General features: G+C 44.6%; 1 protein-coding gene and 1 long non-coding RNA gene across 2 annotated transcripts; one reads left to right on the top strand and one right to left on the bottom strand.

Annotated features, from left to right (window-relative positions):
* The first annotated feature begins 2856 nt into the window (after nucleotides 1–2856).
* On the top strand, nucleotides 2857–3650 carry LOC125535001. Its single transcript, XR_007294572.1, has 2 exons — nucleotides 2857–3095; nucleotides 3266–3650. It is a non-coding gene; the product is annotated as an uncharacterized LOC125535001 (long non-coding RNA).
* Nucleotides 3651–5177: 1527 nt separating this feature from the next.
* On the bottom strand, nucleotides 5178–9721 carry LOC125535000 (putative disease resistance protein RGA3). The gene has a single exon (XM_048698058.1). The coding sequence runs from the start codon at nucleotides 9289–9291 to the stop codon at nucleotides 7609–7611; it is 1683 nt and encodes a 560-aa protein (XP_048554015.1). The 5' UTR covers nucleotides 9292–9721; the 3' UTR covers nucleotides 5178–7608.
* Nucleotides 9722–14594: the final 4873 nt, after the last annotated feature.

Genomic DNA, 14594 nt, shown 5'->3' on the forward strand with positions numbered 1-14594 from the left:
TCAAACCACATAACGATATACGTTGTTCCCTTTGTCATCGGTATGTTACTTGCCCAAGATTCGATCGTCGGTATCTCAATACCTAGTTCAATCTCATTACCGGTAAGTCTCTTTACTCGTTTCGTAATGCATCATCCCGCAACTAACTCATTATTCACATTGCTTGCAAGTCTTATAGTGATGTGCATTGCCGAGAGGGCCCAGAGATACCTCTCCGATACTCGGAGTGACAAATCCTAATCTCGATCTATGCCAACTCAACAGACACCATCGGAGACACCTGTAGAGCATCTTTATAGTCACCCAGTTACGTTGTGACGTTTGATAGCACACTAAGTGTTCCTTCGGTATTCGGGAGTTGCATGATCTCATAGTCATATGAACATGTATAAGTTATGAAGAAAGCAATAGCAACAAACTAAACGACCATCGTGCTAAGCTAACGGATGGGTCAAGTCAATCACATCATTCTCTAATGATGTGATCCCGTTAATCAAGTGACAACCCATGTCTATGGTTAGGAAACATAACCATCATTGATTCAACGAGCTAGTCAAGTAGAGGCATACTAGTGACACTATGTTTGTCTATGTATTCACACATGTACTAACTTTCCGGTTAATACAATTCTAGCATGAATAATAAACATTTATCATGATATAAGATAATATAAATAACAACTTTATTATTGCCTCTAGGGCATATTTCCTTCAGTCCTCAAGTTCCACACTCTCAAATCCTACCAATGCAACGGAGCTATGGAGGAATATGAGAGGAAGAACAAGGAGAACACAAAAGAACTCCAAGATCTAGATCCACAAGGTTCCCCTCACTTAGAGGAGATATGGATTCGCGAAAATGTAGATCTAGATCTTCTCTCTCTCTTTTCCCTCAAAAAGAGAGAAAACAAAGGTTTTGGAGGTCAACAATGGAGGAGAAAGCTTGCAAATAACCACTGGGCAATGAGGAAGAAGACCCCCTTTTATAGAGGGGGCTCAAATCCAACTGTTATGCACATAGGTTGTGCACCAGCGGTACTACCGCTCGGGGGAGCGGTACTACCACTTAGCCCGGTCAACACAACCCAACGAATACTGAAGTACTAGAATGGTAGTTTCGCTAGAACCAGCGTAGCCAACACATCACCAACGCGGAAGTACCGCACGAAGCGGCACTACAATATAGTGCTAGCAATACTACCACATATTAGCACAGAGCATACAGAAGTTCGCCTAAGCGGTACTACCGCCATAAGACAAGCGGTACTACCGCGAGTAGTCGAGGGGCAATAGAAGACTCCAGCCAAGTGGGAGTAGCGTCGTAAAGCCAGTGGAAGTACAATTGAAGCGGTACTACCGTGGGCACCAGTGGCACTACTGCTTTGTCTCTGCCAAAAGACCAATGCACAACAAATGAATCTAGTAACGTCTGCAAATGAACTCTGATTTCGACAAAGTCAAGCTTGATAGAAAGCTAACGGCAAGAGTTGTCAAATCATGAATAGAAATATGCCAGTGATATAGAGGTGTGAAACCTCCATAACTGAAGAACCGGTAAAAACTCCAACATCGAAAACACAATAGATGATTCATAGGAAATCCGCTTTCGATGAACTCAAGCTTGAAGATGACCACAAGCTCCAAAACTCACATAGAGAAAATCCAAACAAGAACTAAGAAAGATGATGCCAAGGATGCAATGGTTTGAGTCTCTACGAACGATACAATCAAACTACTCACTCGAGAGCCCCCCTTGATAGTACGGGAAACAAACCTATAACCCGGTATCCCAATTAGCATCATGAGACCGATAAAATAGAAAACTTATCAAGATCAAAACTTTGCCTTGCGCATAGTCCACTTGAGCTAGATGATGACGATGTTGACTTCCTCAAGTTGGACCATCTTTCTTAATAGCGTACACTCGATGAAGACTACTAGATTGCTCCCCCATTCTCCACTATGGGTGAGCCTCTCTTAGGCACATCTTCACATGTTCGTTATCACGAGAATGGACGACAAGCTTCAAGCTCGACCTCTTCATGATGCTCCACTTGAACTTGCATAACGCAACCTTGATGATGATCACCACTTGATGTCATCCTCCATGGGCTATATGATATCTTCCTTCCGATATCAACCTTGTTGATGACACCGCAACCTTTCCCGTCCAAAGCACGAAAAAGACCAAACTAGGTCACAATTGGCATTTTATTCAAATATTAGGTATGATAATATATTTATTTTAAATACACAGGAAGTGATTGAGCTAAATACTAGGAAATAATATTTGGGCTAGGCCGATCCTGGCTCAACTTGGGATTTTCATACGTGCATTGTTGAGCCCGGCCCGGGGTATGATCAGATTATAGCTGGCCAAATGGGCCGATTTTTTAGGCCGGCCCGTGAGCATGCCGGCACGGCACGGGCTAAACGGGCTGGGCCTGGCACGCGGCATGCCCTGGGCCTGGAGGCTGGGCACGCGAGCTGGCACGGCACGGCCCGATTAAGTTTATTTTTATTTTTTATACATATATATGGCCTAACATGTAAAAATAGGCTAAAAACGTTTAGTGCATCAAATAATAGGCTGAAAATATGCAGCCCACCGTGCTAAACGGGCCAACGTGCCGGCCTGTTTACTAACTGGGCCATGCCTGGGCCTGGGGGCGCAGCACGCGGGCCGGCACGACACGGCCCGTATAATAATCGTGCCCTGGCGAGCTGTGCTGGGCCAGGCACGATTACAATGGGCCGGGCCGTGCCGTGCCGGCCCGTTTGGCCAGGTATAGATCAGACCAAGGTCCACCTAAAGCCCAGCCCAAAGGAAGGGGAAAAGGTCCAACTTCCTGCCAACTCATTTTATATTCCCCTAAAAACACTCATTTTATTGGTCACCGCCGGCGACAAATCCCGCGCGGCGCCGGCGGCCGGCTCGCACGGCCTCCAACCCATGGCGCACCACCTCCCCCCACCATCAGCTAGCACTTGCGCGCTTGCATGGCCGGCCCTCCTCCCTGCCAGCTCAGCCCCCTACGCCGGGCCCGACGTTCCCGCCGCCGACTGGCCGCTGACATCGCCGCCCCTTCGCTCCAGGTACTGCAGCTACCCCCCCCCCCCCCCCCCCCCCCCCCCCCCCCCCCCCCACCCCACCCCCACTGCGCACCACACACACATTTAAACAGCAATAGTGGGGATCCCGTGCTTCTCCAATAGCTAATCTGAGTAGTCCTGCAGTGCTCATTGCTGAACCCTTGTTCTTTCAGTAACATTCCATGGGGATTCTTTCGGTTCTGTATTCTGAAGCCTATCCAATGTTCAATGTTCAGACAAAATTGAAGTACTTACCCAATGTTCACTGCGGTGTTCAATAGTCAGACAAATTTGAAGTACTTACCCAATGTTCACTGCTGTGTTCAATATTCAGACAAATTTGAAGTACTCACCCAATGTTCACTGTTTTGTTCAATATATGCAGACAACTTTATAAATACAATTTGTTTTGGACTCTTAACCTTGACTCTGAAAGCACAATGTACTACTACATGCCTAGTGTCCGCACGAAAACGGACAAATATGTGAACTTGGCAAGACTCCTAAAGACTGTGTAATAATATTTCGTAATTCATAAGAGAAGGCAGTAGCATAGATGATGTGAGTCACACAGACTGTGTTACTCAAATGATATTTTGTAACCAAAATATTTTTTAGTTCGAGTCAGAGATAGAAAATGCAGCTCAGCTCAGTTCATGCGCTACTACTCCCATTTCAGATTAGCTTTCTGATCTTTACACCCAGCAAGAAAAGAATCTGTCACAGAGGAATTGAAACGTATTGGCTTTCGCCGAAGGATTAATGTCACACACACATCAGAAACAGAGCAAATTTGGGGCATTTTTCTCCACTCTTTTCTTCAAGCCCACTTATTACAAGGCTCAGTTTTATCTAGTACCCGCACGATACGTACATACTAAGTGCTCAACTTTATAAATTCAACTCGTCTTGACTCTGACATCCAAACACTAACAGAAATATATTAAGTTATTAACTAATTTGGCTAGACTCCTAAATAGTACAGTGTAATAATATTTTCTACTCAAATGGTGAGTCACATACATTGTGTTACTCAAATGAAATGTTTTTCCTCCTGATGCGCCCGCTTCTTGCTACATCTGTAAGTTGTGTTGCTTGCATCTTACAGCTTATCATGTAGTTGTAGTAGGGTGGTATGCGTGACCTCCATGCAAGAGCCTTGAATTTCCACGTGGTACTGTACGGCCTAAGATGATGTTGTCACTAGTGATCTTGGGGACTCAGAGTTCGACTGGTGCAATGGAAGAGGGATAAAATTAACAACGGGTGATACTAGCTATTTGGGGTGTTGCTCAATTTTGACTAGAGACCCGGGTGGGTGTTCTGGATGGAAGATTTGAAGGTGAGTCAAGGTAGTATGAGGCACTGAGGCTAGTGCTGGATGGATCAGCATGCTATATATATGATGTGGTGGCGACTTGCCAACTTTTGAGTGAGTCTTTGTCTGCCGTGTGGAACTGAGTCTGACTTGACTCGTAGCAAATCTATGCCAAAACAGCATCTGCATCTAGATGATAGATGATGCACATAATTATAATTTGTTACATGTCACAGTCCCATATATATCAGAACTAACTAACTGGTGCCCTTTTTCCTTGTAGAAATTTCTCCTTGACGTGTTATATAATAAGTTGGACTTTATTTGGGTAGACTGTTCTACAAGGAGTGGTGGTTTAGTGAAATTAAAACCATAAATGAGACAAGGAAGAGAAAAACATGCCGTTTGTTGACTGGAGGGTTGAATTTTCACTTTTGACAAAAGACTGAGAAATGAATGGCAATGCAGTCTAGAAGGAATTTTGGTGTTTGGCTCCAGGAATAGTCGAATTTGCTTTGCTTTCTACGTTCAGCGAGAGAAAGCAGTCTCGCATTTCTTCGAGAAGAGCGATATGACCGAAATATCGGCCGATACTAGTTCTGTTTTACCGCGGTTAGCAGTATTTTTTTTGACACTCATACTGCCGTTAGCAGTAACTTGGCAATTAAACTGATTAACAATAAGAGCAGCAAAGCCAGGCCCATCAATCCCAGTCATTCATTCCTGCTTTGGTAGCCGTTAACTGAACCTGTACCTTCAGTTTCAGGTGTTGTTGTACTCAGAGCAGCTGGAACTGTGCCCGGCCTCCTTGGCAAGCACTGCACTTCCTCCTTCCCAGGCATCCTTGCTTGCTGCTGCATTTCCTTGAACTCCTGGCGCTGCAGCTTCCGTCCATTGAAGCAACTATATGTGGTCAGGCCAGTTAGATCCCATGTTTCTCCAATGGGGATGGGGTAACAATAATCCCCTGACCTCTAGTGCTGACTGCTGACTCCTGAACCCACAAGGAGCATATTTGGAGAAACAAGTTTATCAGATTATCATATTTCATTAAATAAAGATGTCTGAACTACCACAGTTACCAATAACATTCAGCTTCTCCAAAAACTAGTATGGTGGGCTTCACCTTCAACTTTTGTGTCAGCTAGTCACTCAGTTGCCCTTGATCATAGCCATATCTAGCTGCTCCTTGATCTGTTTGAGCGACAATTAATACGGGACGGAGGTAGTAGGTAATAACTTTTTGTATGGTAAAGATCACCCCGCCTCCTCCTGGGCAAGTTAATAACTCATATCATTGATTCGATACTGAATTATGGAAATCTGATACTTGTTCAAGCTTGTGTTATGCATTTTATGAAAATTGTAATCATTTCTATACTGTCTAAGTTCTAAATGGATGTCATATTTTTTTTAATCTAAGGCACCTGGGCATTAGATAAGTTGCTATGTTGTTTGCTTGTACTCCTTTTATGGCCTTTATCTGTTGCTACGGGAACTAGAACATGGATTCCCCACACACACAAAAAACAGAACACGGATTGCAAAATTCAATCTAATTTGTTCCCTTCTCGCCATTTATTTATCTATTATTATTTTTTCTGAGTCAAAAGATAGAAAATGCAGCTCAGCTCATGGGATGATAGACAAGAAACCAACAACTTAATTCTATCTTATCGTTACCTCCACTACTCCCATTCCAGCTTAAGTTTCTGATCTTTAAACCCAGCAAAAAAAGAATCTGTTACAGAAAATAAATGCGACAGAGGAATTAAAACATGTGGGTTTTCACCCAAGGATCAAGTGCACGCACACATGAAAAACAGAGCAAATTTGGGACACTTTTCTGTACTCTTTTCTTCGTGTTCAAGGATTATTGCAAGGCTTAGGTTTATACAGTACCCATAGTATCCAGATCAATCGGATATGGACTCAAGCACTCAACTTTATAAATACATTTTATCTTGGACTCTGATTTAACCGGCAATGCAAACATTGTTTTGATTCTGAAAGTACTTGCCCAAACACAACCAGAATGTACTTGACATGCAAACTTATGCTACTAGGATAGAAGTCCTCCGTGCCTACATGTTAGTAGACATATATGTTAACTATTTAGCAAGACTCCTAATTAAGGCAGAGTAATAATATTTCCTAATTCACAGGACAACACGGTAGCATACATGATATGAGTCACAGATAGTGTGCTACTCAAATAAAATGTTCTTCCTCTTGATGCACACGCTTCTTCCTTCCCACGGTAAGTTCTGGTGCTTGCATGTTACAGCTTATTGTGTAGTTGTAGTAGGGCGGTATGCGAGACCTCCATGCAAGAGCCTCAAATTCTCCACAGGGTAGTGTACCACCACATCCTAAGAGAATGTCCCGCAGATTGATCTTAGGGACATTCTCACTGGAATCTGACTGATGATAGTTGCAAAGCATGAAATATCTGTGGCTCTTCACCAATCTCCAACAATACACTGGTGCATCTTCCCGCAAACGAAGGTACGGGTTATGGTCAAACATAAGGAGAATATTAAGCAGCCTCACCTTATCCTTATCCAATATTAAGCAGTTATTGTATGGTCGACATTTAGCAGCCTCACCTTATCCAATATTAAGTCTTCTGTTCCCTCATCAGCAATGTCTGATACTTGTTCAAGCTTGTGCTATGCATTTTATGAGAATTATAATCATTTTTATACTGCCTAAGCTTTCAATGGATGTCATGATTTTTTATCCAAAGAACCTGGGAGTTGGTTATACAAACTCTTACTAGCATAATTGGGCATTAGAGAGGTTGGTGTATGGTTTGCTTGTACCCCCATATATATGGCCTTTGTCCGTTGCTACTGCAACAAGAACACAGCAGACTGCTGAATTCAATCTATTTTTTTCCTTCTCCCCATTGATTTATCACATTCTTTTTAGTTTGAGTCAAACGATAAATAATGCAGCTCAGTTCATTGGATGATAGACAGGAAACCAACAACTTAATTTTATCATTGTGGTTACCTCCTCACGCCCTGAGCACCAGGCAATGCCGCTCCTCTCGTTCCAGCTTATCTTTCTGATCTTTAAACCCAACAAGAAAATAATCTGTCACAGGAAATACATGTGACTGAGGAATTGAAACTTGTTGGCTTTTGCCCAAGGATCAAACACATGAGAAACAGAGCAAATTTGGGGCATTTTTTATCTCCTCTTTTCTTCATATCCAAGATTTATTACAATGCTTAGGTTTATATAGCACCCACACAGATCAATAGGATACATACAAGACTGTTCTAAAGACAGTGTATAGGAGAAGGCAGTTACATACATGATGTGAGCCAGACAGCACATGTTACTCAAATCAAACGTTCTTCCTCCTGAGTCCTGATGCACACGCTTCTTCCTTCCCACGGTAAGTTCTGGTGCTTGCATGTTACAGCTTATTGTGTAGTTGTAGTAGGGCGGTATGCGAGACCTCCATGCAAGAGCCTCAAATTCTCCACAGGGTAGTGTACCACCACATCCTAAGAGAATGTCCCGCAGATTGATCTTAGGGACATTCTCACTGGAATCTGACTGATGATAGTTGCAAAGCATGAAATATCTGTGGCTCTTCACCAATCTCCAACAATACACTGGTGCATCTTCCCGCAAACGAAGGTACGGGTTATGGTCAAACATAAGGAGATTTGCCTGTTTACTTGCTCGTACACATTCAAGAACTGCGCACCAGAATTGAGCATTGAAGTTCTGTTGCAGTAACCCAGTAACAACATGCGCGCTTGTGAAACACTGTCTCTGTTCCAAAGCGATCTCCATAGCCATAGTTGCCAGTTTTGGATGCTCGCCAGGATTTATGCTTCCAAATGCAATTGACTTGAAAAAATGCCAATAAGCTTCTTGAGAGATATAGTCCAGTCGAAGTGCTTCCGTTGTTCCCAGATTCACAATTCTATCTGACCGACTGGTAATTATGATTTTGCTCCCGCCACAAGGTGTCATGCAGGTTACGGAAGATTTCAGACTTCTCCATGTTTCCTCGTTAATATCCTTGGCTAGTTCAATAATAATCAGCAACCTGTTTCGAGAAGCAAAATTCTGATGCCTGAATTTAATATTGTTTTCTCTCAGGTTGATCACTCCTTCATCCTTAAGACTTCCTTTTGGAAAGAAGAGGATCATCGAGAAGCGATCACGCACACTCTCATCCCTACAGACATTCTCAACAAGAGTGCTCTTCCCTACTCTTATTGGACCAACGATCGGAAGTACAGCCAAATCTTGAGTAGGACACAACAAGAAATTTAGGACCCGTTCCCGTTCTGTTTGGCGACCAAACATGCAGTTGTCCAATAGCAAATACGTGCCATAAGGTTGGCGGAGGATGCGAGGATATAACTGCAAGAAGAAAAGAAACTCCTTCATACCAGCCACGGTGTCTTCAAGGGTGTCCACCATCCGTTGCAGTTCTTCTCGCATGTTGTTCGTGCCGAACAACACTGCTTCTCTGTTGCTGCTACCACAACGTGTGTGAGAGAAACGAAGGCGTTTGATTGAACTGCCTTTAGACAGTGCAGATGAGGAGTGGCTCATCTCCTCCTCCCCCTCCTTCTCGTCGAGGGAAGCTTGGAAGCTCAAGGCATCGAGAACGTAGCGGCCTCTGTACATTCCTTGCCTCAACATCTTGAGCTGACGGAGCATCCCCTGGTTGGTGATGTCCCGCGCCTCGGCCTCCTCGACGATGATGTCGATTCTCAGTAGGACACTCTGTAGCCTCCGCAGAATCCGGTCGATGCCAGGCTGCTGCTGGAAGTATTTGCTGATCACGAACGAAGCTGACCTGCTGATGAGGTCGCCTACGATTGCAGAGACGAGGATATCCATTGATCGCGAACCACCTCGACTCAGAGCTCGAGTGGCGTGATGGAAGAGGGATAAAATTAGCGATGGTGATACTAAATATTTGGGGTGTTGCTCAATTTTGACTGGAGACCTGGGCTGGTGTTCTGGATGGAAGATTTGAAGGTGACTGGCTATGGACTATGGCACTGAGGCTTGGTGCTGGATGGGGCGTGCTATATATATGTATATATGATGTGGTGGTGCTCTACCAATTTTTGAATGAGTCTTTGCCTGCCGTGTGGAACCGAGTCTGATGAGTCACTCGTCGCGAATCAATGCCAAAACAGCACTAATTTTTCTTACTTTATACCTCTAGTTAGTAAGTGGCGAATCATGACCTGTAATGCTTTTGCGATTCTCAATTGAATAAGCTATGTTGTGGATTTAATGGAATGTTAGTGTAACTTTTAGTTTATAACTTCTATATGTGCTAATGGCATTTAGAAATGTGTCTCAAGTCGAATACATATTTCCTTCTGTTTTTTGAGGTGTGGTGGTCTTCAACTTTTTTTGTAGGGTCAAAGTGTACTTTTTACAAACCAAAAGACAGGGCCGCCGCATCCAGACATAGATGATGCACAGGAACACTATTTATTACATTTAACTTGGACTTGGACTTGACTTCTACGAGCAGTGGTGGTTTAGTCAAAGATGTCCACTGATGGCTGAATGTTGACAGAAGACTGAGAAATGAATGACAAGGCCGTCTAGAAGGACCACTCGGCTGGCAGGCTGGTGAAGTTTCATGATGGATCTTTGTCGACACCGCTCGGTCCCAACGTCCATGGACCTGCGTTCTCCAGTGTCCTTGACCTGCCGGCGTCCTCTACCGGTGTGGTTTCGGCCCCGGCGCACCTGCTGCTGCCCCCCTTCTAGCTTCGGTTCGCCGGTGTTCTGGTGGCTGCGTATCGGGCAGCACGGATCAAGGTTCCCTTCCGGCTTCAGATTGCCGGCGGTGTCGGCCGCCATCTTCCCATCCGTGTCGGCTTTCTACCTTGCTGACCCTGTCCATCCACACGTCATGTCGGTTCCAAAGCTCGCGGTTTTCGTCGGCGGCAGGTGCAACCCACCCTTTCCGAGGTAGCAGTCGCCAAGCAGGTTGGCTCCGGCATCTTTGAATCCTGGTCTGGTGGCTTTGGGATTGCTCGGAGTCAGCCAGGCAAAATCTATGCTCAGCTTGCCGATGCTGGCAGTGGCAACATTTGCGGGTGTCATTCCTTTCTTGGAGGCGATGTCATGGCTTTTATCCGTGCCCCTCTTCGAGCATCAGGGGAAACTCTAGGTCCGGTTCTCCGAATTGGATGGCGGCGGCGGCACGACGTCGTTCCCCTTCTTGAGGGTGCTATATTACTAGCTCGTGGCGTCCCCGGTGTTCTCTTTGTAGACGTTCGGCGTCCTGCTCCTCTAGTTTTATATTTGGTGGGTTTTTTTTGTGGGTGAATAATGTATTACTCAACTCAAGAAGTTCATACAATCAGTCGTAGCAAGCTCCATAGCAGCCGTAGGACCCGAACCGATCCAAGTCATGGTTCTACCTTCTAAACGAGCAAATCTATCTATGCTATCACTAACTTTATTTTGACTAGGATTAACATGAGTAATACACGAATCACGAATAGACATGAGATATCTAATCTCCTTAATGAGCGATGAATAAACTGATCTATCCACCTCCTTTGCCTAGATCAACTTTACTGCAACAATAGAGTCCATCTCAATCTCGATAGGAAGCTCACTTTTCTGGATCGAAAACGACAACCCTTCCATGCATGCACATAATTCCGCTTCAAGAGTGTCTCGACATGAAAAAAGTTGCCTACAAAAGGAAAAAAATAATCTCACCCTTGTCATCTCTCAACACCATGCCAGCGCCTGCTGAGCCATCTTCTGCATAAGAACCATCAGAACTAAGTTTAACCCAGCCAGCCTTGGGAGCACTCCATTTAGGCCCCGTCTCTCTTGTAAATGCAGTTGACCAGTTAGAAGGGTTATCATAAGTGACAAAAGATTTCCCTTTGCTTACATCCAAGGACAGGTCAATCTTAATACCGACAAGAGAATCAAGGTAGCTCACCAAAAAACGCCTCGAGACTTCCATAGGCGGTGGCGGTTTGTAATGGACCACCTCGTTCCTAATATGCCACGCCCGCCACAACAACATTAGTAGCATGGACCTTTCAATATCCGAAAGAGGCTGTAACGCATGTAGCAGCCATTCTTTACCAATGTTTTGCATGGAATTAATACTAGGCAAGGACCAAACATCTGTCATTGTATCCCAAAGCATCCTTAACAGGGTGCAGCGGCAAAGTGCGTGAAAACTGTCTTCAGGTTCCATAGAGCACACCGGGCATAGATCATTTAATTCAAGGCCCCGGTTGTGTTTGTTCCTCCATGTGGGCAGAGAATCTGTAGCCACCCGCCAAGCAAAATTCTGAACTGTTGGGGGTACATCAGCTGACCAGATAGTCTCCAGCAAAACCTTCGACCATCCGGACGAGAACTCGAACCAGTTGCTGTGCTTCTATGTGCTTCGTCAAAACCAAATTGGTAAGCGCTCCTAATTGAGAAAGTTCCATATTTTCCAGGACCCCAAGCCAACGTGTCTTCCTCCAACCGCGGTGATGCCCGAGTTTTCATTATCTAAGCGATGTCCGTCGGCAGAAAAAATTCTTGCAGTAAGACAAGATTTCACGAACCATTCTCATTGAGCAAGTCCGAAACAAAACGGATTCTACATCTTCCTTGGAGCGTTATGGGTTTATAGGAAAAGGACCTTGGAATACAGTTATCGCGCCAAACTCGTATGCTTCTTCCATTGCCCACCCTTCAAATAATCCCTTTTTTCAGAAGATCAAGACCATAACTAATAGCCTACCAAGACGAAGATGCATTTTCAGAGAAAACAATATCCTCAAGCTTATCATCTGGATAATATCTAGCTTTCAACACTTGTGCACACAGACTGTCCGGCTTTGAAATCAATCTCCATGCTTGCCGAGCTAGTAATGCTTGATTGAAAATACGATAGTCACGGAAACCTGCACCACCCTTATTTTTGGGTTGCATTAGATCATTCCATGCACGCCAATGCACCATCCTTTTACCCTTTTCAGCTCTCCAATAAAAGCCTCTTACCATCCTAGTAAGTTCATCGCAAACTGAAAAAGGCACCTTAAAAACTCCCATAATATACGTGGGTAGAGCTTGAGCCACAGATTTAATAAGCGTCTCCCTCCCGGGCTGGGCAAGAAGACCATCACCCTACTGAATCAAACGCTTAGTCAAACTCATCTGTAGGTTTTGGAATCGCCCTCTGGACATGCGACCATCAGGGGTAGGAAGGCCGAGGTACTTTTCCTCAAACACCAAGCTAGACACATTTAGTACCCCTCTGACTTCCTCTTGAGTGATGAAAGGACACGCAGTACCAAAAAGAATTGAGCATTTATCAAAGTTTAAACTTTGCATTACTAGGAAAAGGCCTACTAGTGGTGCATCTGTTTTGCCTACTAATGGCGCACTACAGGTGCGCCACTACTAGCACGCCATTAGTATTTTTTTACTAATGGCGCACCTGTGGTGCGCCATTAGTATCTATACTAATGGCGCACCACGCAGTGCGCCATTAGTATAGCCCACGATGCGCCATTAGTATGCCTCTCAGGGGGCCATATTTACCCATGTGCTTTGGCATACTAATGGCGCACTTGTGGATGATGCGCTATTAGTGTGCTCTGGCTTACTAATGGCGCACTATGTGGTGGTGCGCCACTAGTATGAATATTAGGGATTATTTTTTTTCTTTTCTGATATTTTCACAGGTTACAAAATATATTATTGGATAGAATATAGTTAGCACCACACAGCAACACTAGATTCATCAAATACAATAGAAAATTAGTCTCCGAATACAATTCATCATATTAGTCTCCGAATTTAAAATACCGAACAAAGTTAGAATATTACAAGTCTCGAAACCGCGAGTAGCGAGTTTGTCTTCACATTACAAGTCAATATCGACCATCTAAACTACCATCATATAGAAGAGAGCTGCGGTCATCACGATGAGCATAATCACGATGAAACTGGTCTTCATCCGGTTCCTCCAACGCTCCCTCCTCTCTCCTGCTAGATAGCGCGCGTATCTAACTTCCGCCTCCGCCCTAGTGGTGTACCCTTTGTAACTGTTACCGCTGAAACGACGAACCTGTCTCCGACACTCCTCCCAGTCGTCGTAGACTCCGAGAACCTTAGACTCCGGGAACCTTACCCTTGTACACGACATACGACGGCATCTCTATGCACTAGCCAAACAAAACGTTAGTAGCAATTCACAGACAATACATAAGCAATATATAAGTATGCAACAAAAGGATCGGAAGAGAAAAGCAACACATTAATAGCATCGATTACATCTAAGTTGAACGATTGTCCAAACCAAAGAGACATACAAGTTCATTAAAGTTTAATTACAACATGAGCCAATCGATGTTTCAGAACTACACATAGCATCACTACTTTCGACTCGACTCAAGGGACCGGAGCGTGGATGAAGCCGCTGTCTCTCGTGATGGTCATGAAATCGCGGGTGTTGTCAGCCTGCATTTGTAGCGTTGTGTCTATCTCACTGTTGGATGGTTGATTTCTGAGGTTGAACTACCCCGAGGTACGAAGGACATCTTGATGGATGATTTCCGCAAACTCCGACTAGATGCGAAAGAATTCTTGTCTGATGTCTGCGTCCTGGATTGCCGACAAGCTCGCGACCCAATCTTTGAGATTATTTGGTAGCAGAAGGTGATTATGGTCCCGTACGATCGCCCGCATGTGATGGAGGGCGTAATAGGCATCCTTCTGACCGCCAGGCGGCTGCTTGACGTAGCAGAACGTCGTATTGTGGGCGAACACGTGCTTGCCGTACTTACGAACTGGCCTGGTGAAGGTGCCTCCAGCCGAGGAGAACATCATCAAGAACTTTCTTGATATTTGTGTAGTCTTTCTTCGACTGACGGTCCAAGTCGAAATACATGACCATGGAATATTTTGGGCTTAAGAGGATGAGTGTGCAATGTGTGTCACTGCACAAAACACGGAATGTTAGAAAAAATGATCGAAATCTAAGAAATCATATGTTACGGGGCGGTTGAGGGGACGACTTACTCGGGAAAGTAAGGCACGAGGAAGTTATCCTTATCTGGGTTTGCCAGAATGACGCCTTCGAGGTAAGAACTCGTGACTTGCCGGTCCCCAGCGCTGCCCAAGATCTTGGCACGCATGTAGAA

Source organism: Triticum urartu, chromosome 2 (assembly GCF_003073215.2).
Source record: "Triticum urartu cultivar G1812 chromosome 2, Tu2.1, whole genome shotgun sequence".
Classification (NCBI taxonomy): domain Eukaryota; kingdom Viridiplantae; phylum Streptophyta; class Magnoliopsida; order Poales; family Poaceae; genus Triticum; species Triticum urartu.